This window comes from Symphodus melops (genome assembly GCF_947650265.1).
Source record: "Symphodus melops genome assembly, chromosome: 13".
Classification (NCBI taxonomy): Eukaryota; Metazoa; Chordata; class Actinopteri; order Labriformes; family Labridae; genus Symphodus; species Symphodus melops.
This window is the reverse complement of record NC_136703.1, coordinates 17,538,061-17,564,436: the sequence shown is the minus strand read 5'-3', so window position 1 is coordinate 17,564,436 and position 26,376 is coordinate 17,538,061. Positions and strand designations below refer to the sequence as shown.

At 39.9% G+C, this 26,376-nt stretch overlaps 5 protein-coding genes across 8 annotated transcripts; 3 read left to right on the top strand and 2 right to left on the bottom strand.

The window, feature by feature from the left end:
* Positions 1–690: 690 nt before the first annotated feature.
* Positions 691–2,844, top strand: uqcc5 (ubiquinol-cytochrome c reductase complex assembly factor 5). The gene is made up of 2 exons (XM_079358583.1): positions 691–1,075; positions 2,442–2,844. Exons 1-2 carry the CDS (start codon positions 922–924, stop codon positions 2,531–2,533), a joined length of 246 nt encoding a protein of 81 aa, XP_079214709.1. The 5' UTR covers positions 691–921; the 3' UTR covers positions 2,534–2,844.
* On the bottom strand, positions 2,442–5,677 carry ognb (osteoglycin, paralog b). Its single transcript, XM_079358581.1, has 6 exons — positions 4,274–5,677; positions 4,097–4,157; positions 3,684–3,848; positions 3,407–3,609; positions 3,189–3,281; positions 2,442–3,088 (listed from the first exon to the last, which is right to left on the bottom strand). The coding sequence occupies exons 1-6, from the start codon at positions 4,373–4,375 to the stop codon at positions 2,918–2,920; spliced, it is 795 nt and encodes a 264-aa protein (XP_079214707.1). The 5' UTR covers positions 4,376–5,677; the 3' UTR covers positions 2,442–2,917.
* A 122-nt stretch (positions 5,678–5,799) lies between these two features.
* LOC306833359 (14-3-3 protein beta/alpha-1) lies at positions 5,800–10,211 on the top strand. Its single transcript, XM_079358582.1, has 6 exons — positions 5,800–5,903; positions 6,975–7,271; positions 7,382–7,505; positions 7,898–8,061; positions 8,202–8,297; positions 8,398–10,211. Exons 2-6 carry the CDS (start codon positions 6,978–6,980, stop codon positions 8,452–8,454), a joined length of 735 nt encoding a protein of 244 aa, XP_079214708.1. The 5' UTR covers positions 5,800–5,903; positions 6,975–6,977; the 3' UTR covers positions 8,455–10,211.
* Positions 10,212–10,394: 183 nt separating this feature from the next.
* pabpc1l (poly(A) binding protein, cytoplasmic 1-like) lies at positions 10,395–18,880 on the top strand. 3 transcript variants are annotated; one of them, XM_079358576.1, is made up of 17 exons: positions 10,395–10,561; positions 11,144–11,349; positions 11,805–11,998; positions 12,846–12,961; positions 13,143–13,229; positions 14,184–14,323; positions 14,442–14,536; positions 15,964–16,101; positions 16,282–16,377; positions 16,461–16,721; positions 16,797–16,884; positions 16,992–17,111; positions 17,209–17,345; positions 17,896–18,004; positions 18,115–18,245; positions 18,376–18,450; positions 18,719–18,880. In XM_079358576.1, the coding sequence occupies exons 2-16, from the start codon at positions 11,157–11,159 to the stop codon at positions 18,436–18,438; spliced, it is 1,968 nt and encodes a 655-aa protein (XP_079214702.1). In that variant the 5' UTR covers positions 10,395–10,561; positions 11,144–11,156; the 3' UTR covers positions 18,439–18,450; positions 18,719–18,880. The 3 variants fall into 3 exon arrangements, with proteins under 3 accessions (XP_079214702.1, XP_079214704.1, XP_079214703.1); XM_079358578.1 differs by lacking the exon at positions 11,144–11,349; XM_079358577.1 differs by lacking the exon at positions 13,143–13,229.
* Positions 18,881–19,372: 492 nt separating this feature from the next.
* On the bottom strand, positions 19,373–26,134 carry rbm39b (RNA binding motif protein 39b). Of its 2 annotated transcripts, none has more exons than XM_079360623.1 (15): positions 25,960–26,134; positions 24,703–24,760; positions 23,152–23,201; positions 22,850–23,041; positions 22,314–22,370; positions 21,959–22,076; positions 21,720–21,872; positions 21,248–21,385; positions 21,106–21,171; positions 20,808–21,012; positions 20,612–20,698; positions 20,417–20,513; positions 20,175–20,280; positions 19,980–20,058; positions 19,373–19,899 (listed from the first exon to the last, which is right to left on the bottom strand). In XM_079360623.1, the coding sequence occupies exons 2-15, from the start codon at positions 24,751–24,753 to the stop codon at positions 19,799–19,801; spliced, it is 1,500 nt and encodes a 499-aa protein (XP_079216749.1). In that variant the 5' UTR covers positions 24,754–24,760; positions 25,960–26,134; the 3' UTR covers positions 19,373–19,798. The 2 variants fall into 2 exon arrangements, with proteins under 2 accessions (XP_079216749.1, XP_079216750.1); XM_079360624.1 differs by having other exon boundaries at positions 21,714–21,872; positions 25,960–26,132.
* Positions 26,135–26,376: the final 242 nt, after the last annotated feature.

Below are 26,376 nucleotides of genomic sequence, written 5' to 3'. Positions count from 1 at the left end.
AATATAACAGACAAAAACTGAGTGCAAATATTACAGAAAGACAGAGAACTTCAAAAACAGCACAACCAACATGATGCAGAATTTAATCGACAGCACAGTGAGAAGCTCCAATCACCTCCAGATTCTCTGAAAATAAATTGTGAGATAATCGTATCGTGAACTCATTATCGTGAATTGAGTGAATCGTTAAATCCCTACTTAAAAGTTGCAAAGAAAAACGTCAAGGTCTAACTTGGATCTGTTTATATATTTCATCATTTGTTTCTACTTCGTATTTATTTATGAGTTTTAGAAGTCTATACAGTCATCCAAAAAAATCCCCAAATAGATGTAACACCCATACGATATAATGTTGTCAGAATGATAATAATAAAGACATGCATGCATTAAATTAATTTACTGCTGGAGAAGCTCAAACAAGTTAGGCATCTTATCCTGCTCAGACTGTTTTGAGATCTGATGAAAACATCAACACTTTGTCTGTTTGTGTAACAATAAGTCTCCTGATTTATCATCTTAGAGAGGGTATGTTGTAATAGTTTCTTAAAAAAACATTCACGACAAAGTTAAACAATCTTTAACACGGTGATCCTTGCTTATACATGTAGACTTTTTTACCGTTTATTAACGTATGAAACGCTTTATTAACTACCCGGATGTAACATGATCTCTTCCTGGGTACACTTGTTTTTGTCGTAGTTAGTCTCCAACGTGAAGCTGCCTTCGTTTGTGTGTCAATGTGAAGCTGAATCTGTTCCTTCGCCTCACGCCGGGTCGCAAAACGAGCGCTCCCCTCGGTCTCATAACGTTCTGCGTTGTAAAGGACGTGTGAAGGTGCACGCTTGCGCTTACACTGCTTACTGCAGTTTTGCCCACGACTCTTTATAGATCCAGGAAACTGATGCGTCTGTGTAAGTCAGGATGTTTTATAGAAGTAAAAACCTGAGCTATCTCTTGGACCTCGTCCCGGGTAAAAGGCGTCTCGGGACGTACAGGTTCCTCCCTGTCTTCTTCTGTATCGGAGGTGTCATGGAGTGGATCATGATCAACGTGAGGATAGGAAAGGAGACTTTTTGTAAGTCTAACATGACATATTTGACACCAAAAGCCTTTCTAAAAAATGTTAAGCTGACGACAATTCGATAGGAACTTTTCCAAGCATCTAGCCTTCATGTTTGCAGCTTAAAATAAAACCTGCTAAATTGTTGTAATTATCTGCTGTATGGTAAACTGTTTTACTAACAATAGTTTTATATTTTAGCAGAGATGACAGGGTCCATGTTGTCGTAGTGTGTTTCTGGTAGGGCTGCCCGAAGACCTTCAATCAGAATCAGAATCAGAGTCGGTTTTATTGCCAAGTACATTCATTTACACGAGGAATTTGTCTTGGTGTTTTCGTGCGAAAGAAAAGACAAGGCTAAAATAACAAGTACTTAAATAAAATGAAATACTGTATGACAAGCAACATCAGAGTAATTGAACATTTTTACCTCAGTTATGATAAGTGAATGCTTTTCTAGTTTTTGTTTTTTTGCCTTCAGAGTTCACTGACATTGTCTCTAGTGAAAAAATGCTCAACTATTAAAGCTGAGATTTCTTCCTATTATTTGATTAATTGCTAACTGGTGTTTAAAAGGCTTTAAAAGGGACCATGTTAACTTTTGAGTCAACTGAATATTCTGTAGTTGCACATCACATTCTTGATGTTGCATTGAAAAGTATTTAACTGCACCTAAAAGGTTAACCAAACCTCTGGATCAAATAAGGAATATAAACCCCATATGTTTTTTTTCCTCAGTGATCTCAAGTCTGGGTCATTTCAGGAGAGCTGAGTGGAGTAAAAAAAAACACGTTAATGAGAAAAAAACCTGGCCTTCATTTCTTCTTGCAAGAAGGCCATTAAGGGCTAAGGATAAAGTTTTCCTTCGCAGAAAACATTCTCACTTTCCTTGTTTATACAACAATGTTTGAATTTTTCCTTAGCCCTTAATGGCCTCATGTCACAGTAAGAACAAACACAAGTTAAAGTGTTTTTTTGGTTGTTTTTTTTTTAGCATTGTTTCATCTGGTTTAGATCTTTTTTCACAAACGTTTATGTAAATTATTCAAAGCAGGAAAATCACAGGTGGAAAAAAAAACATTTAGAGAACCTTGGCTTGGGTCTTTCAAGTGTCTGTCCAAACTTGTGTGCCAGAATCTTGGAACTGGCGCACCTAAATGGAACACACTAATTATTAGTTACACCGGCCAAATCATCTACTTTGGAAAAAGCTCTATTTGTTGATGTTGGACAGCTGTCAGGTTATTCTAGGTAGAAAGGAGTTACTGGTAATGTTATGAGGAACACCTGTGTCCCTGTTTTACATACTGCACCTTTAACTGCATCTGCTGTCTCTAACATGTGTCATTCCATTGCCTTTATTCTGCTATCGTCCTTCCAGATGATGTCTACCGAAGAAAACAGTCGGAGCGGGAGTACCAGCAGAAGATTGTGGATGGTTTGGTCGTGCTTAATGAGCCTGCAGCAAAATGAACACTGGTCAAGGACTTCAATTCTAATCAAAGGACACGTTTGACCCTTATTTCATTGTTTGTCAACCAACTGGAGTATGCAAGAGTAAAAAGTCCGATGGAGAGATCCCTTTAAAAACATGCACACTTTATTCTTATTAATATAACCTTCTGTTTAAAGAGCAATAGCAAGAGTGACACCACTGCTGTGCAATCAAATGAAATAATAACAATGTGATATGAGTACAAGTCTATGTAGCAACATCAGGGGGAAAAAAACATGGTCATTAACTATATGAAAGATGTAAGTACATTAAATGATGTTTAAAAGTATTTAAAACATGAGATTTTTACTTTTTGTATTACTGCATCCCCCCCCTCCCCCCTTTTTTATCCCCCCTTTATTTCAGTTGTACCAGCCGACAGGGAGAGTCTGCAGACAGATAAAGCTCTCAGGGTGATTCGACAACTTAATGGGGTTCCCGTCTAGTTTGGCCTCGTACAAGTTGGTCCTGATGTAGTGGCTGGAGTTCCCTTGGCAGAACGTCTCGTCAGTTATTGTTGCGATCTTGTTGTTCTGCAGAACAAAGGCAAGAGGACAATCGAGAGACACAGAAATGGACCATTACTTATCTACTGTCTATCCAGATTGCAAAAAATGAATGAAGTGAACTTACATGCAGATGAACAACATGAAGAGACTCTGGAAGTTGAGGCACTGCTGTCAGTTCATTGTTTCCGAGGAAAAGATAAGCTAGTTTTGTCAGTTTCTGCAAAAGAAATGAAAGTCATTATGGAGCATTCAAATGCTTTATCAAACTTGTGAACACATGCATGTGCCCACATTTAGTACAATATTTTTCTGTAATTTAAGTAGGTTCGCCTGCTGACTTACTTTAAAAGCAGTCGCCTTTACCCCCTGGGTTCTAAGCTGGTTAAAATTGGCATTGAATGATACCAGCTTGGTGGGCAGCATGGGAAGCTTGGTCAGTCTATTTTCCGCAAGAGAGAGCTCCTCAAGATTTGAGAGTTTTGAAAAAGCTCCGTCTTCTATTACAGCGATGAGATTTCCAGTCAGGTCGATTCTCCTTAATGTGACTGAAAAAACAGACGAGTTTTAAAGAAGACCTTTGTTGAACTATTTGTCTAATTTTGTAGTCACTTTTATTTACCCATGTCGTCAAAATCGCTGTTGGTGATTTTTGTGATTTTGTTGAAGCGTGCATAGAGATATGCTGTTTCCTTTGGCAGTGCTGGGACACTTGACATTTCTGGGGACACCTCCTCACAGTAGACCGATCCGCTCAAGCAAACGCAAAGCAGACATGTTGGCAGCTCTGCAAAGATCAAAACTTTATTTTGTTATCTTTGTCTTAACAGAAAATACAACTATCTTTGAAATAACTTTTGATTTCAGTGTATCACTGTAGAGATTATCCTGCAACTCTGTTTATATGAGGACACTCAGCCCCATTATTACATAATATTGGCTCCATTCACAAAAATGTGGAAGAATGTCTCAGTAAGTGTTGCATAACCAACATTTAAACACTTCTTTAAAAACTTTCTGTTAAACAAACCTTACCATTTGCCTTTGGAGACACATCTTGGTCATTTTGATAGTTGTCTGGTATGTTTACAATGTTCTGCAAAAATAACAGTTCTTGTTAGTTTCTTTACTTTCCCTCCCGACTCAGTCTATTATGACTTTCTGTCACCTACTTCTTAACACCATGTATAAACCTCAAAAATATCATTTTACCTTGGGTCTTCTTGTTTTCAGGTATTCCTCCTCTGCTGCAGAAGACAATACTATCCATGGGAGCATTACAGATGTGAAAATTAAAGTCCTTAAATGCATCATTGTGTCTTAGTTGCTGGTAAGAGAAGTGAGTGCTGCCTGCTTGACTGGAATCAGAGGTACATTTGAGCAGGAAAATTTTCCATCCAGTTTTTATAAAGCTGCCAGGATACTGTTGAGTAAGAAAAGGGAACACATTTTAACTCAATACAGGCTGTTTTTTTACTCAGTGCTCAGGATTATTGTAAATTGAATTTGTGTAAATGTTTCAATGGTCAATAGAACATAATCTCAAAGTGACAAGTAAAGTATTGGCTGCACACAAATAGGTAGGTAAACATAACAGACGTTGCTTGTAGAGTTTACTGAAAGAAATATAGCCTGTAGTTGTGGAAAAAGCTGTAAAGGACATCTCCCTGGGATCTGAATATTTAACATTTTATCAACAATAATTCATAAAAAACCCCAAAAACTATTCAGGTATCAGATATCAAAATCATTAAGATATACAGGCTTTGTTATATGCGATGTTGAAAGGATCGCACAAAGAGCCTGCATGAATCTTACAGTATAATGCTTCACTGAACTGCACACAGACACTGTTTACAGAAGCTTTTGTGTTTGTGTATCATTAATAAGCTTGTGCACTGAGTAAAGAGGCTGCCCAAAGTTTCCTTGAATAAAACACTGCAGGGCCTCAGGCTCCAGAGTTGGTGTTCTACAAATGACCTTGACCTTTGACCTTGCCGTAGATGGATGAAAAACTAAAAAAATAAGCCTAACAGGCAAAGTGCCACAAGTGCTAATGACAGCAAGGCTATCCCAAATGTTCTGCCCTGGAATATTTGTAATGTTCAGAATATATAAAATGTGCAGTCAATTATTTTTTTTATGACTGATGATCACCTGTCTAACTAAAACTCGAATCCAAAGACATAAAACTAGCAAGACTTGGATGCTACTTTAAAAACACACCTTTAATCACTTCATTCGTGATAACATACTGTCACGAAAGCATCGTCCAAGTTATTGTCAATTCTGGAGGCAAAGGGAATAACTATTATGGGAGGCGGCTTTAATATGGTTTTGAATGCAAGTGACACTCAAAACGAAGAGAAACATAAATCAGAAAAGACTGCGTTGGTTATATGGAAAGCTGACAGAAATAGGTCTTTAAATGCAAAAATCTTATCATTTACATATTACTCTGAAGCACACATAATTTACTCACGACTGGACTACTTTTTTACATTTAAAGATGACATTACAACAGTGAAGAAATGTGAAATTAAGGCAATAACCCTGGTGTATCACGTGCTTTAAATTTAATGGAAACGGATTGAAGGACCTTTGGGTTTTTTTTTTTTAAAGTGTGTGCATGTCAATTATGTTATTTAGCGCATTGAGCAGTGGTGGCATTACGTAAGGCAGATGTGTGTGTGTTGGGAAAAAAAAGAAAGGGGAAAGAGAAGCGCCAGTGTAGCGGAAGTGGTACTGCCCTGAACGATACGCTGAGAGAGACGGAGGACGGAGGCTGAATCGTCCACAGAGAGAGAGAAAAAAGGAGGATTAAAAGCCGCCACTATTGTGAGTATTATGGCCTCACGGGGACGAAGAGTGCACTATAATGTCATACATATATTATTTGAATGGCTGTTTTCATCGTGTCCGGTTGTACGCTGTCGAGTAGCCGTGATGCTAACCTTCCAGGATAGCGGAATCTGTGAAAGGCTATACTGTTAGCTTGCTGACTAGCATTAGCAGCGAGCTAACCCGACGGTCCATAACACTTTGTTCTGACGGGCTCGGCAGCCTGGGCGGGCCGGGGCCCAGCTGTTAAAAAACAACCAAATGTATAATTATCCAACACTGAGTGTGATATTTAAATTAGTTGATGTCTTAATAAAGCCAAACGGTGTTCGCCAACACTTTAATTGTGTATTTTAAACGAAACTCAATCGTTGCTTTTCGCTGGCCTTTGCTAGCTTCCCGTTAGGTAGCAGTGACGGTAAAGTGGACGACGATAGCTAGCTCATTGCTAGCCGATCCATTCGCTTTGTACTGTACAAATACGATAGCTTAGTAACATCAAATGCCTAAAAAAGATGTGAGTGGCCACGCATAATCGAAGTCAATCTAATTATTTATGCTATTGGATGTAAAAGCCCGCATATACTAAAGCTAACTTAAATATCAGTTAGCTGAATGAACGCCTCCCGCTAGCGTCTGTAGCGACATTAGAGCCTGACCCGATAATACTGATGCATTTTGTGTGCGATAAATTTACACGTGGACTTAGTGTGCATATTCAGTTTTACATCATGATAATTATTAATTACGTTGATAGCGTGGATTTTATAATACTCGGACATTAATCATTTAAGGACGATTGGTTAGCCGTATCGGTGAGCTAGCGGCTAACCTTAGCCAATGATGTGTATGGTTGACCCACTTGCAAAGGGGCCCACTTGGCACTTCATTTCCTCGCTTTGTATTGAATCCAAGGGTTTCCCTACTTTGAAATATTTGTGGTATTGAAATTAAAGGACTTCAAATGTAACAGTTTTGTCAGGTGATATGACAAGTTGTGCATCATTGTCCCTTGTTTTTGATCAACAATCATAATTTCTTCTATATTTGTGTTTTCTTCCCCTCAGACTAGAAAATGGATAAGAACGATCTGGTACAGAAGGCCAAGCTCGCTGAGCAGGCTGAGCGCTACGATGACATGGCCACAGCCATGAAAGCGGTGACAGAGCAAGGATCGGAGCTGTCAAATGAAGAACGCAACCTTCTGTCTGTTGCCTACAAGAATGTTGTAGGAGCACGCCGCTCATCCTGGCGCGTCATCTCCAGCATTGAGCAGAAGACTGAGGGCAATGACAAAAAACAGCAGATGGCACGTGAATACCGGGAGAAGATTGAAAAAGAGCTGCAGGATATCTGCAAGGATGTGCTTGTAAGGACTTTGAATTTCTTTTGATGTTTTTTTAAAACAGTCCCATTTCAAACACTTGTTGGATTATCAGGCTTAAGAAAGTGATTTAACACTTGTGTTTTTGTTTGCAGGGGCTGCTGGACAACTTTCTCATTACCAATGCAACTGCTGCTGAAAGCAAGGTTTTCTATCTGAAAATGAAAGGCGACTATTATAGATACCTGTCTGAGGTTGCATCTGGGGATGATAAGAAGGGTAAGTAAAGACATTTAAAAGCTCTGAACAGGATTTTTCTCAACTTTTGGGTGTTTGTGTGTGTGTGTGTGTGTGTGGGGGGGGGGGTGTATTTTATAGTTTCTACTAACAGGCTGCTATTTTTAAGCAAAAAAAAAAATTTAATTTATTTATTTTCTCACAAAACCTGAGCCATGTTTTGTCTACTGCTCAATATCTAATAGGCAACACTCCAAACATATTTCCCTTTTCAGTCATGCGATAACAATTCAGTCTTGTTCTCATCGTTGCTTGTTTTGATACTCTCATTTTGCTGAAAGCATTAATCATTATAGTGAAGTGACAAATGTGATCAATAACATGTCGGCTTTGTATTTCTTTTCTTTTTTCTTTTTTTTTTTTTTAAACCAAAGACACAGTGGACAACTCCCAGCAGGCGTACCAGCAAGCTTTTGACATTAGCAAGGGGGAGATGCAGCCAACACACCCTATCCGGCTTGGCCTTGCCCTCAACTTCTCAGTCTTCTACTATGAAATTCTCAACAACCCAGACAGGGCATGCACCCTGGCAAAGACGGTATGGACTGACTCCCTTATTTCAATCCTTTTTAGGATTTATAAACGTAACAATTATCCACATTTTTGTATACACATTATCACATTTGTTTACTTTTGTCATATTTTGATATGTAAATAAGTTAAACATTTGTATTTCAGGCATTTGATGAAGCCATCGCCGAACTTGACACTTTGAACGAGGATTCTTACAAAGACAGTACCCTGATCATGCAACTACTAAGGGACAACCTGACTGTGAGTCTCTAGACCCATGATGATTGTCCCCAATGATTTTTGTCATGTATTCAGTCACATGAAATCATACTGATTTCTCTCTCTCTCTCTCTCTTCCCAGCTGTGGACATCAGAAAACCAGGCAGATGAGGCAGAGACTGGAGATGGGGAAAACTAATGGAATTGCACTGTTAATCCACCTACACTCTTATCTTAAACACAGACAGCTTATATACATCCCCCTCCACTCCATCAGCTCCTCCCACTTCTGTATGACAAGCAGCCTGAATTGCTCCTGACCAACTAGTTTACCCCTCTCAGTCCACTGTGAGGTGACAGGGTGATTTTTCAGTTAGCAGATTCAGTCACTTTGTTGAAACATGTTGTATTAATTAGTGAGTCCATGTTGCTGTTTTTTTTGTGTGTGCGTGCGTCTGTCTGTTTTGTGCGCATGTGTGTACGCCTGTTTGTAGTGAGTATGCAAGAGTGAAAGATTGTATGTATGATCTGGGGGGGCTTTTGTGAATTCTAATCGTCCTTCCAAATCCCTTAGTCCCAGCTAGTTGTGCATTTTTCATCCCTTTTTCTTTTCTTTTTTGTTACTTATTTGTGATTCCTTATATTTACAGGTTTTATTGTATGGTAAATATACTGACAGTTGATTTCCACCAAACACTGTGATGGTAGGCGTTCCATTTTCTTCACAACCCCTAAAAAAATTTTTTTTTGTTAGAATTTCATACATCCTGTATTCCACTAACTGCAATTCTGCTGTGTTCATACAGAAAGGAGGCAGGCTGTATTGTGACACTGACATCTTGGTGTAATACTCCTTGATCATGTTCACAAACTTCACAATTTTGAACTTTTAAGGGACCCCTCAAATTGTCATATTAGACTTGTCCAGGCATCAGACATTCCACATTGTTAGGCTCTTGATAGGCAGTGCTTTCTTTTCATTTGAACTAAGTATGGATTGTCATTGTAGTTTTACTCACTGTTCAGGTGCTGCTTGATCTCAGTACAATGGAAAATGTATGTGCGTAAATGTGGTTCCATGTATTTTTTGCAAGATTGACTATCATCTGTATGTAAAACCTAAAATAACCTTTTATTGGTGTTAATTGAAAATGTCTTACCACACTGTATCAACCCTGCTTGCAAAATATTCCTCTAAAGCGGTTGTTTTCTCCAAAAAAAAAAAAAAAGAGAAAAAAAAATCTGTGCCTGGCTTTGTCTTGAAGCCTCTTGTTTTCTTGAAGCGGCCAGATCTGCTTGTTGTTTAAACATTTAGAAGAGAACGAGTTAGACCAGACAAACTTCAAATTTGCAAAATCTCAATTTTTACCCAGGTGCATTTGTGCTGTTAAACGTAGCTGGTGTGAAGAAGAGTCACCTCAATAATCAAGTATGTTCTGAAGGTGCAATTTTGGAGATTTGGAAAAGAAGCTCAGTGTCACAATACCATGTATCACCACTACATTCCACATATTGTAGATGAAGACACCATTCCACATTATAGCTGACAGTCTGTTTACTCTGACAATGCTCCAATGAATTGAAATAATTTCTGTTTAAAAAAAAAAAAAAATCATGTCAGTTTATTATGCTTGATGAAAATGCAGTTAGTGAATGTGGAACGAAGCCTGTCTGTATATCAGGTATTTACTTGCTTTGTTTTTACTGACAAGTCTTATGGCTAAAATTTGCTTCTGTAACAGTCTATTACCCAGTGCACACACGTGGTTGTGAAAATTTTAGAATAGCTCTTAAAAAGCAATGACTGAAAAATGGAGATAAAACAATGGTTGGTGTAATTCTAGCTTTGTGTTTATGTATCTTAAAACCATTCTAGTTTCACTATACATGTAAGAAATAGGAAAGTGTCAAAGACCATTCAGTGAAATAAAGTTTCGTTTAAGATAAAAGGCAAAAGACGTCTTAATTTTCTTCACTTCAAATGTTTGTTTGTTTCAATGATAGGAAAGTAGTTTAATACATGAAGATTGCACTGCTTGATATGTAGACGAGATGTGAATTGACGTGAAATTCGAGATTAAGTTTATAAATCCTCAATCCGCGAGAACTAGCTTTCATCGCGGCGTGTTACAATAGTCGCACTTCGGCGGCCTCGGTGTGATGAGGTCACGCGGAGAACAGATACAGGTGTTCCATGGTCTTAATTAAACGAAAACAACTTCCCGCCCATGTGAAATTAAACGACCTGCTACACTGAAAATTACCCATCAGAATTTCAAGTCATTGCCAAATTAAGCTAAAAAGCTGTAAGTAGAGCATTTATTTTTTTGGAAATTCCCATGTTTGTCAATAATTGTACTGTCATGCGAAATGTCTTATCAAGTGCGTGGACATGTGAAGCTAACTTTTCCCAGCTAATGTTTGTGGTAAAAATGACTGAATTGTTTTTTTTAAACCATAACTTAAAGCTTTACATGTTGAATTAATTTCACTGTGGACCTAGCTTAATTGAAAACTAACTTTAAGGTAACAAACATTAGTTTATTGTGATTTATTTTGAACCTATGAATCTCTTTAGCCATGTTTGATACCTCCTGACTTTCTCTTCATTATTATTTTTTGCCAGCCACACTTGTACTCTTTCTTTACACTCGTGTCAAAAAGAAATCCTGACCAACAATGGCACTCAATAAATAAATAGAACCCTTTTAGGCCGTTACAGAGGCTTGTTGGAGAGGTAATCATAAACGGGTCACATGTTTCCTTATGTAGATGAGGCCTTCAGCTAATGTCACTTTATAATCTCTAATAGCATGAACAAACATAGCTTAAACAAGTTTTAGGATTAAAGTACTACTAAAACAAACTATTCTTCTCTCTTAAACTAGCTATTTACCCAAGATGAACAGCAGTGGACAGACCTATCCCCTGGCCTCTTTGTATGTCGGGGATCTGCACTCGGATGTAACAGAGGCCATGCTGTACCAGAAATTCTCTCCCGCTGGACCTATCATGTCAATCCGTGTGTGCCGTGACATCATCACCCGCAGATCCCTGGGATATGCTTACATTAACTTCCAACAACCAGCAGATGGTACAATAACTATTGTGCAGAAGTCCATTGCATACTCTGCAGGCTTGTATTGCTTTGCAGGTGCTATAAGTTATGCAGTAAAACACTGGAATAGTCACTGTGTAACATCAGTCACTTATACAGAAACTTCTAATGTGACGTAGAAGACTAAACTCTTAATCATTATTAAAATATATCAGAGATGATTGTGTAAATGAATTTAACTGATTTAAAACACTGACAATAAATCAGTATTAAATTCATGCCAACTCTTAACAGATCTTTTTAAGATGTTTTACAGAAGGAGCAGATTTACATATTGGCTGGATAGAAAAACCCCCATCAATAGACCAAAAACATGTTTTAATTCTTGATCTGAATCCCTCATAGAGCTGATACAATGTCTGGTAATGGTTTGACAGGGATGTACAGTATATTATACATAATGTATTATGTTCAATACATGTCTTTCCTAGCTGAGTGTGCCCTGGATACAATGAACTACGATGTTATCAAGGGCCGGCCTATCCGGATAATGTGGTCTCAGCGTGACCCGGGACTTAGGAAGTCTGGCGTGGGAAACATCTTCATCAAGAACATGGACGAGTCCATTGACAACAAGGCGCTGTACGACACCTTTTCAGCGTTTGGAAATATTCTGTCCTGCAAGGTAAGGGCCTTGTCATCTGTTCAAACACCTACTCTTAAACAGCTATATTTATATTTGATCTATTTTAACAGTTTTAGGGTTAAACGCAGGGTGGATAATTTTCAAAAACTAGCATGATTTTGAAAGTAGCATCCTCTCCATGCTCCGTCTTCACCCACCTCCTCCCCTCTGTGCTCCCTCAAAAGCCACGCCCCTTACTTACATGCACTAATGCCATTGGTCCAGAAGCAGATTTCAGCTCATTCTTTGTGTGGGCGCATGAGGTAGAGAGCGAGCAGAGAGACGGGGAGGCTTGATTGGTTTATAAAACGTCTAACTATTTCAGAAAATTGTTGAAGCTTTTACGAGCTTACAGCTGCTACAGATGACAGTTTCTTTTTCTTTTTCAGAGCACAAATATTTATTGTCAGGACATAAAGACAGTTTCAACAAAAATCTTAAGTGTATCTGGAGGGAATTACCTACCCTGCCTTTGCATCGAAAATTAATCTGGTTTGAAAATGCAATGGGATGGTAACATTTGAAAAGAAGTCAAATGCTGTGCTGCATATGGTTTTAATGAAATGCACTGTTTTTAATATTTGAACATATCTTGTTGTGGCAAATTCTTATAAAATCCCTTAGAAAAAAAACTGAGAATATGTGCAAAGAACTGTTTAACATTTGTAAAACAAACATGAGAATATTGAGTCTGAACGTTCATGTCTGTGGAACAATAACATAATGATCATCTCGTACTGACACAGTCGTGGCTAACTTAAGTTATGCTTTCATCGCCCACACCAACACAAGGATCCACATCTACAACACAATACAAACGTTCTTTGTGTGTTCTTTTCTGTTCTAGGTGGTTTGTGATGAAAAAGGATCCAAAGGTTATGGCTTTGTTCACTTTGAGACTCACGAGGCTGCGAACCGGGCCATTGACACAATGAATGGGATGCTGCTGAATGATAGGAAAGTGTGAGTAAAGTAAACACTTAGAAGCACTGCAATGGTAGAATTATTCCAGCAAGTTGAGGAGAAGAGTAGTGCAGAATGAATGAATGTGAAGAATATAAACCATGAATGAACACTGACGACTCTTCCAGAAGTCACACACTTTGTGCAGATGATTGTTTCATGTGTTGTTTTCTTCACTCAGTCGAAAGACAGGTTTTCATTTGGAATCTGGCATTGTCAACCCAAAGGCCCGTTCCCTGGGGAAAACATGCCATTTGTCCCTGCTTAGGTCAGTGAGTAGGCAGAACCTGTGTCTAGGTTTGTTGTGTTCTGTGTCACGTTGATACAGTCGAGGTTGTTTGAGAGAGAAATGGATCTATTCTTCAGTTCAAAGTTCTGCATCTATCAATCTGTGCTGCCTTAAGTAACATGTAACTGTCTTTCACTTGTGTTGTAGGGCTGGGCCATAAGGAGTAAAAACAAAACTCATTCGTTCATAGAAATTCATTTAACTTTTTTTTTTTTTTAAGTGTCGTCCTCTGGTCGTGTTGAATCTATTTCACAAAGGCAACAAAACCTGAACCGCTCTCGTGCGGGTCAGGCTTGTACATACGCACAGGGGGACTTCGGTCGAAGTCTACGCCGGCTTTTTAGCCCCTTTTAGTATTTTTTTATAGTGTTTACATTATGTCTCCATAAGGGCTATCATTGTCCTGACTTGTTTCATAGAATTATCAAGTCGCTGGTACCTTGTAAATATTTAAACTGTGAAAAGGACAACACTCTCAAGAGATTTCCAATTAACCTCTCCACATAACTCCTCATGGTGGCACCACGATGACGGTGATGTGAATGGAAATCAATTGGCAAAGGAAGTTAACAACGGGATAATGACTGGACAGTAGTAAGACCATAACATCAGTCAGCAATTTTTAGGGGCATTGAATATTCTTCAGTGACTCGGATGTTGTGGTCGTCTTGCAGCATCTGCGTCACTTTATGCAGAATTGCTGTATAGTGACAGTCATCCACAAAACAGGAAGTCAAATGAATTGATTGAATCAACTTATCGCCCAGCTCTATATTCCTTTTGTTGCTGTTGTGTTCATCTCCTTCCTCCTTTTTAAATTTTTTTTTTATTTTTTTTTAAGACAGAAGACACATTTTCACGCGGTGGACCATCGCGTTTTTTAACTTACTGTCTTATCGTTGTTTCCTTGCTGATGGCTTGGATGTTCTGTAGTTTTGTTGGCCACTTCAAGTCCCGCAAGGAAAGAGAGGTGGAGTTTGGCACCAAGGCGATGAAGTTCACCAACGTCTACGTCAAAAACTTTGGTGAAGACTACTCCGATGAGAAGCTCAAGGAAGTCTTTTCTTCATTTGGTAAGAGAGCATTATTTGATCCTTCCCAGTGCTCAATAAAGTTGTTGAAACGTGGGTTTTTTTTGTTTTTTTTTTGCATATCAGACAGTGACTGGCTTGCTTGTACTGTATCTCTCAGGGAGGACTCTGAGTGTGCGTGTGATGAGGGACGAGAAGGGACGCTCCCGAGGATTTGGCTTTGTTAACTACGCTAACCACGAGGATGCTCAGAAGGTAGATTATGTGCCGTGGATCAAAGCCACCAGAGGCATTAAGGGTGAAGCTGAAACAGCTGCTTCTGTCTTTTACTGTCATGTTAGCTTTACTTCACCAAGTGCAAATGATTCCAACTCAGTATTCACAGAGCATCATGAGATTATTATTTACAGATCTGAACTTACATCAAGACTTGGACCATGGAGTCTCAAACTTAGAGCCAAGATACACAAAGGATTTCTAAAGACAAGGGAAAGAATAAACTTCCCACTGGATTTTTCTTTTCTTTGTATCTCTGGTTTGAGCTCCTCCAAAATTTTAGGGAATAACTCTGGAACGTTTGACTCTCCTGCTTCTTATTTGTTGTTCAGCCCTTAAGCGAACTAAACAAGACAAGGGTCAGATATGTTGGGAATCCTAAAGCAAAAAAATTCTGTGCCCTTTAAATCCATTCAAACGTCAAAGCCGGCATGACTGAACTCAATAGCGTTCAAAGGTAGCGTCTGGATGCTGGATGATGGCTCCTGAAGATTCTCTTTTCAGCCATGTGGATACTCTGCCCACCTCCCGACACACAGACAGACCTGCAGCTCTGTGCTCCTGAAACTGTCAGGCAACAGTCACTGTCACACACAAGTCAACTTGGAATAAAGAAGCAGGTTTAAGACCAGAGAGGTTCCTAGGAGGTCTGGGAAACATGCACCAAAACTTATATCTCAATATTTTTTTGCTGAATGACGGTACTTATGTAAGTGCGACATGTACATGAAAATAAACTACCTGTTTGTGAAATTACTTAGCTTTCTGCATCATAAAAATAAACCCAGTTTTTGTTTTTTTGAGGTTGGCTCAGAGAGAGACGGTGAGATGATAAATGGCTGAACTGGCAGCTCCACAGAAGTTAACATCATTAACAGTCAGACAACAGTTAAAAATGAGCACAATTGATTTGAGTTGCCTTGTTGGTTACCATCCACATGCGTGTGCCGGATGTGGTTGCACATTGATCCGGGCGATATGGGGGTTTAACCTGTGCGGTACATGTGCATGTTTGTATCTGGATAGTAGAGTGGCGAGAGCAGGCCAGGTTACCAGAGCTACTGCCAGTCTATGGCTTCAGAGCCATCTAGTGGCAGGTGTGTGCATTGCAGTTTGAGCACATTTAACCTGCATTGGGCTTCAACATGTGAAAATGTTGAGAAGTTCTACTACTGTATGTAGTAATTCTGGCGCTGACTAGTGAAGGTGATAATATTTAACCTGCACATGTCGATTTGAAAATGCTGAGTAGTTGTAAGTTTGATGCAGCTGAACTGGCCTTCAGAGAGCTCGCAACTTCAAAAGAAGCCACAGGGGTTCAGATTTATGCGAGGATATCAAATTTGACTTGATACACTTTTACGTCTCTTTTCTGTACGGTGTCACGTCTCCTCTTGTTCCTCCAGGCAGTTGAGGAAATGAATGGAAAGGAGGTCAATGGGAAGACCATCTTCGCTGGTCGGGCTCAGAAGCGACTGGAGCGTCAGGGAGAGCTCAAGCGCAAGTTTGACCAGATCAAACAGGACCGCATCCAGCGCTACCAGGTGCTGTGATTTTTGTATGGCAGTTTGTCAGTCTAACCTTCTGCATCGTCATCTTCTCTTAAACAAACAAACAAACAAAAAAGATTCAGCTCATTTCAGGCCTCACCTGAATTAAGTTCAGTGACCGACGCAGAATAAGGTGAAAAGTGAAGCGTCTCACGAGTTTCTCTGTGATTCCAGGGGGTGAATCTGTATGTGAAGAACTTGGATGATGGCATAGATGATGAGAGACTCAGGAAGGAGTTTGCGCCGTATGGCACCATCACCAGCGCCAAGGTGTGTTAACATCTTAGATGTACGAGTACACATAAGTGTCAAGTACCTCCGACGATGACCACGACTGTCCTTGTTCCCTGAAGGTCATGACCGATGGCTCACAGAGCAAAGGCTTCGGCTTCGTCTGCTTCTCCTCGCCCGAGGAGGCGACCAAAGCAGTCACCGAAATGAATGGGAGGATCGTCGCCACCAAGCCGCTGTATGTGGCGCTCGCTCAGAGGAGGGAGGAGCGTAAAGCCATCCTGACCAATAAATACATGCAGAGACTTGCCTCCTTGAGGACCATGACCAGTCCCATAATAGACTCGTATCATCAGGGTGGATACTACATGACTGTACCACAGGTATCGCAGACATTCTTCCTCTAAGGCCTTAAAAGCTGCTGTATGTTAATCCATAAATGTATATTTAACTTCCAGCCTCCTGCTCGCTCCTTCTACAACCACAATGCCGTCAGCAACATGAGACCAGTACCTCGATGGACAGGACAACCACCCAGAGTGCAGGGTGAACGGCTCACTTGTTCTAGCCTGTTTTTTTTTTGGGGGGGGGGGGGGGGGGGGGATGTACGTAAATATGCATTCTGTGTCAATGTTGTCTCTTTCCTTTTTAAGGACCCTACCCAGCCCAGTATGCTGGTACCCCTGTTCCCCGTCGTGGCTCCACGCCAATCGCCACAGTCAGACAGGCTTCCACCCAGGCACCCCGCATCACAAGCTCCATGCAGAAGACGAGTAAGTACAAGCACAACAACAACAAGGTGAGTTCAGTCCCTCAAACGGGACCTTTCAGTGGATGGTAGTATCTGATGGATGCAGTTTCTTTATCCAGATAATATCGGGACTCAGACTGTGGGAGGGCGTACTGACATGCCTGGTGTGACCAGAAACAGCCAGTACAAGTACTCGTCTGCTGTGAGAAACGTTGCACAGGTTGTCACTATACCTGCGCCCATGGCAAGGCTACAGGTACGGCAGTCGAGTCCTCCTTGTTCAAATGAATTAATTTAGTTTATCCTGCAGCGCTCTTACAGGACTGTGCGTCTCTGTTTGCTCTTTGCTGAGATGCTTGAAGGTGGCCTGGGATTATTTGTTTGTGTGCATGGTCTGCCTTTGCATCCTCGTGTTTCTTAAAGCATGCATTTGGATCATGCACACAAAACAAGTGTACATTCTAACTCCACACAGTTCCTTTTTGAGTTGTTATTAAAAGCATGAAAATATATGCTGAGGCCAACTTTCTGTTTTCTTTTAACTTAAATATTTTATAAAGAATTAATTAACAAATGTCAAAAATAAAAGGGAACAAAAAACTTTCAAGCCTTTCATTGTGATCATTTAATGAGCTGAAAGGAAACAGGCTTTGAGCAGTATCCTGTTATACTTTCATTACATGTGCCTGTATGTGAACTTTTGTTTTACTAAATATTGATTGGTAGCTCATTGTTGAGGCTTGTAATATTGCAGGGAAAAAGAAGCCCTTGAAACGTGACTGAACTCTTCTCCACGTCATCTACAGGTCGTTCCTGCTCCCGTGATCGAGCAGCAGGTTCACATTCAAAGCCAAGAGCCGCTCACTGCCTCACTGCTGGCCTCGGCTCAACCCATGGATCAGAAACAGCTTCTCGGTGCGGGCCTTGCTCCATTGGGTTTCTCCTCTCTCGATTTCCTCCAATGAGGACTCATGCAACTTGTTTACTGAGCTGCTCAGCCCTCGCTCTCTCTCTTTGTCTTGCAGGAGAGAAACTGTACCCGATGATCCATGCCCTTCACCCAAACCTGGCTGGAAAAATCACCGGGATGCTGCTGGAGATAGACAACTCGGAACTGCTTCACATGCTGGAGTCACCCGAGTCCCTGCACGCAAAGGCATTCACGTTTATCTTCTCTCATCTTCTAGAATCAGCAGAGCTACTTTCACCTGTTCACTGTCATTTGTCTACATTTGGATCAGAGCTATGGCAACGTTTTCCTAAGACTGTCTTCTGTCCTTGGTCAGGTGGACGAGGCGATCGCCGTCCTTCAGGCCCACCAGGTGAAGGATTGCTCTCCTAAGAAGTAAACGTTCTTTCAAGTAAGCATTTACATTTGTAGAGCCTCGCAGTTTACACAATCTTATTTTGTGAGTTTGACCACAGGGTCGGTGCTAGTAAAAGCTAAACGAGTAAATATATCAGGTTTATTAATTGATGTTCATTTTCTATTGTGGCATATTTAGTCTTTCAGTTTTTGTTTGATGATCACTGTTTTGACATGTTCATAAAGAATCCTGCACAGCTTTTTGCTTATTTGAAAGCTTTGAATATTTTCACTAAAAAGTCTTAACCGTAATTTCTCCCCAGATGTCAGCAACTTTTTTGGAGGATTTAAGAAAAAAAAAAAAAAAAAAAAGAAAAATCATTTCTATGTGGATTAAATTGACAGAAGAGAGATTTGTAAAGTTAAAGCTGTTCTGTTCTAATATGTTTTGTTAGAAGATAAAAGTTTACAGTATATGCATTAAACTGTCTTGGGTCATTTGTGAAGCACATGAAGTCAATGCGGAAGAGCATCATCGTGAGGTTGGAAACGTTTTAAATTAAAACGCACAGAGTACTTGTAGAGGACAGCTCATGTTCTCTGGCTTCCTGTAGTTTGACCTATGATGTGCTCAGTACTGCTCCCCCCTGTAGGGCTGGAGAGTCGCATTTGTGCTCATTTCATTTTCTATGCAGGACAAACAACTCAGCCAGATCCTTTGATACTGACTACAGCTCTCACCAGCTACATTATTCACCTCTTGATAAGGGTCATTAATAATTAAATGTTATTGTATTTGCAGGAGGAAACTGCAGTGTTAAGAGTGAACATGCTATATTGTATTTTTACACTTAATATGCTGAAGGGATATTTCCTGAACAAATGAGTGATGGCGAGAGAAGTATAGTTCCCGTCGGACTTTCAGACTCAGGTCACGCGTTCACTAAATGTTCAGTGTGAGAAAACACACTGAAATGTCAAATCTGCCAAAGTTTATTGGAAGCCTTCATACAAAAAATGAAATTATGGCTGTAAAAAGTTACAAAGGATTATTTCATGACATTGATATAATTTTGGCATTTAAGGCCTATCAACCCAACATGTTTCTGTATTCCTTTGCAATTTATTTTAAATCTAAAACAGTTGATTTGAAACGAGCAGATAAGACAGTCATATTTAAAAACGTACAGACCAATAGATACCTGCAGATTACTTCTCAGTGGTAGTTTTACAACACAAACCCACAAAATTCTGAAAAGCAGCTCAAAGGAAAATGCCTATTTTCAATGGTGAACACATAAACATGAGGCAACTTTTATTACACACAGCCAACTAATTTCAATGCGCCTGTTTCAATGAATGCAAACAAATGTATATACATGGACACATAAGCTTGTATCAGATCATCGACGTGCCGGCATTAGAAGCTGCTTCGCTGTTACTGAATCAGGGAAAAGGTTGTGGTAGGTTGGTAAAGGAACATAGGCCGCCGTTATCATTTTACCTGGAAGAAAAAAAAAAAACATCTTACACAAGTTCTGGTTTATTTGATGTTTCAAAGATTTAAAAACAAAGTCAACAAACCTGCAAACCAGCGTCCATGAAGTGCGTTAACAGTTGCCATAGCTGCTGGTATTGAGGGACACTTCACGTACACATTACCCTTTGTGGAAAAACAGAACAGACAATGTCACACAATTGAACTCCATCCAGCCCTGTCAAACAGTCTTCACTCCTCCCCCACCATTCCAAGTGAAGTGACTCTCTGAATGTACTTACTTGAGCAGAGTTTTTATCGACATAAATGTGAACAATTCCTCCGTGTTTGTTGCACTCTTCAATGACATCGTCCTGGATCTCAATTGCCCAGGTGGGATCATTTTCCCTGAAAAACATGACAATGTTCCAGGACCTTCATAAGCTCTCATGGTTTCAAATGAAGTCAATTCTAAAGTCAAAGTGTCTTTAAACCAAAAATGACCACAATGTAAATTATAACTGCCAAAATGGAAGGTACATACGATTGTGGGTTGAACAGGTTGGACAGCTGTAGGCAGTGTGTGGCTAGCGGCTGTGATGGGAGGTTCAAGGCTTGAGTTGGAGCTGGAGTTGGAACAGCTGAAACGAACAGAATAATGACGATGAATAATGAGTCATTGAGTTTCCACCAAGTACACCGACCGTTGTGAAACGCTTTGAACCTTCCCTCAACGTACCTGGTGGAGCAGTGATGTTTCCAAAGGGTATGGAGCCGGTCATCTGCAGGGCCTGCTGGGCAGCAGGAGGAATCTTTAGACCAGTTCCTGTGAAGGGATGTGGAATGAAACCTTTGAGTGCAGGTGAACTTAAAGAGCGACACAGCATACATTGTGCACTACTAAAACTGTACAAACGGGTGCAGTTTGAACGAACCTTCTGCTAGCCGAGCCATTAGTTGCAGACGCCCGGTTGTGCCGAGGTCGATGCCCGTCCTCTCCAGCTCGTCGTTGTCCAGGAAAGAGCTCGCTGTTGATGAGTCGGATCGCTCTGTAACATGCCCCACTTTCATCGGACGCCCCGCCAGCTCAAAGCCATTCAGCTGCTCCAAAGCCTTTTTTGCACACTCTGCATCTGCAAACTTAAAAAAAAAAAACAAAGAAAACAACAGGGTTAGAATCCAACAAGCTGTTAGTACAAAAGTAGACTCAATAAGATAAGAGACTTAAAGTACCGATATGAAGCCGTATCCTTTAGACCGTCCCGTCTCGCTGTCCATCATCAGCTGGATTCCCTCAATCTTCAAGACAAATTAAATGTCAGCGATGGTTCTACACAAATTGAATGTTTCATTTATAGTGGAACTTCTTTCTGACCTTTCCAAAAGGTTCAAAGATCCCTCGGAGCATTTCTTCAGTGATGTTGAAATGCAGCGAGCCCACGTACAGGCGCATTGGACCTGAGCTGCCCTTCTGTAGATTATTGGCAGCTGCTGCAGCTCTGTTTTTCTCTGCCTGTAATCACATTGGCAAAGGAATGTAGTTATTTTCATTCGGAATACGAATTTAGAAATACTGAATGTGACCCAGCCCAATGTGACCTGCTTTCTCCCAGGGGCTTATTGTGTACGTTTTGCACAGTGCTCTTCATACCCAGCACTGTCTGTTGGCTAACTCCAAACATTTCATCTGAGATTTCATGAACTGAAGACTTGGCCGCTCAGTGTTTGGGTTCACTGACCGGTCCTCTGTCCCATGCAGACAGCATGGTAGCGGTCTGTTTTTATGTTCGGTCACATCGGGTAGAAATAGTCCAGTAGAAGTTATACTTAGATGAAGTTACCATGACCTGAGAGGCCTGGACGATGATGGGCACTCCTAAAAGCCTCTGTCCAGTCAATCCAATTGCCAGTGGTACAGATGAAGCCTCCACAAACTCTATGTATGCAATGCCCTTTGACCTCCTGGAGTTTCTGTCTGAGATCATCCTGACATCTCTTACCTGCAAAGAAAAACAAGATTTAAGAGATCGTTTCCATACTCAGACCGGCTACATTCGACATGATTATAACAGAGAAACCAACAGACTTTTCCAACAGCTGAGAAGAAGTCTTCCAGGTCTCGAGCCCGGATTCTGGCAGCGAGCTGCATACAGAAAACTGTGCGGGCATCCCTCTCCTCTGGTGTTAGATTGTCGATGGGTTGTCTTTAAAAATAATACAATAAATAAAACATGTTAGGAAGCATCTGGGTGCAATAAGTGAAGCTTTAAAATAATGTGTGACATGATTGCTACATTAGGAAAAATGGAGATCTTAAACATTTATCCTGAATTGACTTTCTAAAAAATACATCAACTACTTGTTTGAGTATATTTGGTGGTGCAGAAATAAAACAGGATGATAAAAAAGTGAACATGTAGAAGAAGAAATGTTGAGCTCACCTGATGGGACTCTTTTCTTTCTTGGAAGGTGGGGTCCGACTTTTGGATCGTTTCCGGCTAAAGTAAACAAAAACATTTTAAGTCTTCGCCTTAAAGCAGAATGATGTCTACTGAAGAACAAACATTAAATCACTACATCACCAGGTCTCCCTCCAACAGAGGCTCTAAACACAGACAAACACAAGTGTACAATACATAGCTGCATTAATGATGACTTTCACTTCGTAGCTTCTTCTTAAGAACACCAACTGCACACTGGCTCACTGTCTTTTAGAGACGCTGTCTTTAAGCTAGCACCATAAAATGTTGTGCAGACTAGACTGCATCACATTTAGGACTTTCTCATATCTAGCTCTCCTCTATGTAAATATGTCCGGAGTCCAGTACAACACCACCAACAATGAAATTGTTATACAAGTACCATCGCATTCTGCCAACATAGACAATGTGAGCCGAGTAGAAATGGATGTTAGAGCAGGGATGCATTTGTTTTGCAAAGTTTAAGTCCATGCCACCAAGTTCAAAGGGTCACTTACACGGGGCTCTTGCGCGCTCTGTACCGTCCGGATCGTTCCTTGCTTCGGGAGCCACTGCGATGTCGTTCTCTGCTGCGGCTTCGTTTTCTTTCTCTGCTCTTGCTCCTCTTCTTGCTCTTCTTCTTGTCTCTGCTCTTGCTTCTTCTCTTCCTAGAGCCTGGGCTACGGCTCTTGCTTCGGCTCCTCCTTTTCCTGACACAAATCCAAACATTTAGTTTTGCAAAGTAAAAAAAAACAAAAAACTAAGATAGATAAAACGTAGTTCGAAGATATGAAGCCGATATAAATATTGAAAAACTCACTTCTTACTCGAGTCTTCATGTCCATTTGCATGAGAGGACTTGATCTCATCCTAAGCAAGGTTCATAGAAGAACATCATGAGGACGTAGATGAGACATTTCAAGTCGTCAAGGTAAAGGGGGTGGGGTGGGACAAGAGAAAATGCAAAATATATTCAATTAATAAGACTTTAAACTTCCTACTGTCATGTCTGGACAGTGTCCTTCCACCACCCCAATAGCTTCCCATCCCCCTCCTGGTTTTTACTGCATAGTACTTAAGGCTAAAAAAAGCAAAGTTAAGGAAGGGGTATCCAGCATTAGCAGAGTGCAGGGGACTTTCACAGTAGTCGGATCATCTCCACCATTCCCCCTCCTAATAGGCCGTACCCATGCCACTATGTGTCTAATCATGTGACCACGCACGGCCCGCGGCCACTAAAAGAGATCCTGTGTGGTTGATGTCAGTCCAGTGATCTTCACCCATTTTCGTTCTTGGACTGTAAGAGCTCGATGCCACCTCTGTCACACATCTTGCCCTGAAGCAAACAGGGATTCACACTTCTTAGTAATATTGACGCCCATGAAAATAAATGAATAAAAAAATTTAATGAATCAGTTAATTATTACTGTGTTGCACTTCCATTATCTTGAGTTTTCTAATATAACAGGTAACATCTTCAGTCTTTTGACTTAAGGAAGTATTGACTACTGAAAGTTACTTTACAAAAACAAGTCATTTAAGTAATATATCAATAACTGTGGTATTCTGAAGCATGCATAAATCAAGATGCTTATTCACATTACATCTGACTAATGCAAAGAGGCAGTATTCATGTTTACACACAGAAAAGAAACGTGTTCAAATCATGACATGGAGAATGAGCAAATAAGAGTGAAGCTTCGGAATTCAAACCAAATGTTGGAAAATCTAAATTATAGTTTGGTACAAAAACATTTCAATATCAATCAGTATTCATCTGGATAAATAATGTTTCCCAGCACATTTACATTTGAATAATTCATAATAAACAAAGGTGACCTTTCAGAATGGCGGTTTGACAACATAATACAATTATTTTAAAGACTGAAATTATTTTCCCTATTTTCCCCTGAATTTTCTGTTTTAATCTCCACTGTTACTACACTTTGAAGACTGACGGGCTAATTGTAAATCTGAATACTGCCTCCTTTGCTGAATAGGTAAGGACGGGCTTATCAACCACTGGCATTCACCTTTTTTTTGTATCTGTATACGAATTGGATGTTCTAGGTTGAATCTCTTTTAGTCCTAAGGTGAACCACAGTACATCAGTATGTGCACAATAACTACCTTCCTTTTTTTCACAGTTCACAGTGGAATCAAAGATGAATTCATGGGAGTAGAGGTGAGATATCATTAGGGAAGTCTATAAAGAGAGATAGATGTGGATTTATTTATAATTCTGTATTGCGTTTTAAATACTCAATAACACCACACAACATTCAAGAAAACTTTTAAGCAAATGTACTCAAAGGACTCAGAGTAAATCATAACAGTGAAAGAGGCCTCACATCTCTAATCTTCAACCCACCTTTCTGTATGGAGCCTCCAGCATGGCCTCGACGTCAAAATCATCAGCCATGATCAACCTGCAGAGGAAACAAAGGCACAGTGAATAATGTTTACATGCGTTTAAAACAAGCTGCTTAACTGGTGATCATGTTTCTGTCCTCTTATTAGTTTGTATCTAACATAGAAAATTGCTTGTTGTTTTATTCTGTCTTGGTTATGTTTTTGGTTTGGTTCATTGTTGATTTTTTTCAATCTTTCCTACTATTTTAATTGTTTTTATCCTTTTAAAGGCCACCTGTTGACAAGTGTTCACACGTGCTAAAACACTCAAGTCAATGCATCTAGTGTGTCCAATGTAATTGCTATGTCCACATTAAATAAACTGTAAATAAATAAATGCACTCACACACACGTAATAACATTAAAAGAGAAGGAAGACAAGATGGATCCTTCCCTTGTACTCTTTGTCCTATTTAATAGTTTTAGTAGATTCGTTGACGATTAAAAACTAACCAACATTTTACACAAAAAATAAAGTGCGTGTTAAAACATAATCCTGAATGTTAACATTACACAGTGCATTTTAACTATAATCAGGTAATCACGTCTTAATCTAGTCAGATGGAGACTAAAGCGTAGCTTGACTTTAAAGTGTGTTCAAAGCCCCCCCCCCTCAAAAAAAACTTCCGCAAGATGTCTAAATATATACATCACAAACTCAACCTACTAGACTTACATTTAAAAAAGGGGGACCTGACCAATGTGTTAATCTTAATGGAATATACTCAACAAGGCTCCAAGACTTACGTGTATTTTTATTTGTAGAGAAACTTAATAGATTTTGTGTGATCAAACACGCGCTGCAGTAAAACACGATGCTAATGCTAACTAGCAACATGGAGCCCGTCTCCGTCTTTTCGACGTTAGCTTGTTTACATGACCTCCTGTTTGTATCGGTCTATCACCACACCAGGGGATACTACGAAATGTTTAAAGGCGAATAAAACATTGAATGTTCGCATTAAACGAGCTAGGTTAAGTCTAACTACTCGATTAAATTGTTTGCAGCAGGTCAAGTTTCTTCGTATGGAAAACAAGCGCTAAGCTAACTAGCTTCTTAGCAAACATCGACGTTACCGTTTTAGATGGATGAAATGATGTAACAAAAGCCAAAAAATCACGGACAATGTACAAGTGAGGAGAATCGTTTCGACGCTTTGTTCCGGGAAGACCACAGAAACCAAGGTTGTTATCAAAAAGTTGGATGTTATATAACCTTTTCCTCTGTTAGCGCCTCTCTGTAGCAGGATTTGGCCTGGTATCAAAATGCTCGCCTTCCTTCTTCTTCGTCGTCTTCCTGTATTTTGAGCGGTTTTTTTCACGGCAGCGGCAACATTTGTGTCTTCCTTACTGCCACCTACTGGCGTTTTTTAAGTAATTCAACGCTCTCTCTAAAACTCTTTTTAACTTATAGTAAACTGAATATAAACTAACAACCTGTCCTCTACAACTGTAAGCCGCTGGTATTATTATTCCCGTTATTCTAACGCCATCTGCTTTAACTCTTATCTGTTAAATTGTATGGTTTAAAAGAGCCAAATGCATCCATATCATTTATTTATATTAAAAAAACATAGGCCACAACACACAGAGATTTTTTAAACTGAAAGGTTTTGCAGCTTTAAAAAGGTGT

Bases quoted from the DNA above. Each gene is read 5' to 3' on its own strand.
- uqcc5 (XM_079358583.1), top strand. From the start codon at position 922: ATGTTTTATAGAAGTAAAAACCTGAGCTATCTCTTGGACCTCGTCCCG. The intron at 1,076-2,441 runs GTAAGTCTAACA...TCGTCCTTCCAG, and splicing joins GATAGGAAAGGAGACTTTTT to ATGATGTCTACCGAAGAAAA.
- rbm39b (XM_079360624.1), bottom strand. From the start codon at position 24,753: ATGGCTGATGATTTTGACGTCGAGGCCATGCTGGAGGCTCCATACAGA. The intron at 21,013-21,105 runs GTACTTTAAGTC...TTTTTTTTTAAG, and splicing joins AAGGATACGGCTTCATATCG to TTTGCAGATGCAGAGTGTGC. The intron at 20,699-20,807 runs GTTCGTTCAAAC...ATCCCTTCACAG, and splicing joins AATGGCTCGGCTAGCAGAAG to GAACTGGTCTAAAGATTCCT.
- pabpc1l (XM_079358576.1), top strand. From the start codon at position 11,157: ATGAACAGCAGTGGACAGACCTATCCCCTGGCCTCTTTGTATGTCGGG. The intron at 11,999-12,845 runs GTAAGGGCCTTG...TTTCTGTTCTAG, and splicing joins GAAATATTCTGTCCTGCAAG to GTGGTTTGTGATGAAAAAGG. The intron at 16,378-16,460 runs GTGTGTTAACAT...TGTTCCCTGAAG, and splicing joins GCACCATCACCAGCGCCAAG to GTCATGACCGATGGCTCACA.
- LOC306833359 (XM_079358582.1), top strand. From the start codon at position 6,978: ATGGATAAGAACGATCTGGTACAGAAGGCCAAGCTCGCTGAGCAGGCT. The intron at 7,272-7,381 runs GTAAGGACTTTG...TTTTGTTTGCAG, and splicing joins ATATCTGCAAGGATGTGCTT to GGGCTGCTGGACAACTTTCT. The intron at 8,298-8,397 runs GTGAGTCTCTAG...CTCTCTTCCCAG, and splicing joins TACTAAGGGACAACCTGACT to CTGTGGACATCAGAAAACCA.
- ognb (XM_079358581.1), bottom strand. From the start codon at position 4,375: ATGATGCATTTAAGGACTTTAATTTTCACATCTGTAATGCTCCCATGG. The intron at 4,158-4,273 runs GTAAAATGATAT...TTATTTTTGCAG, and splicing joins TGAAAACAAGAAGACCCAAG to AACATTGTAAACATACCAGA. The intron at 3,849-4,096 runs GTAAGGTTTGTT...TGATCTTTGCAG, and splicing joins TGTGTCTCCAAAGGCAAATG to AGCTGCCAACATGTCTGCTT.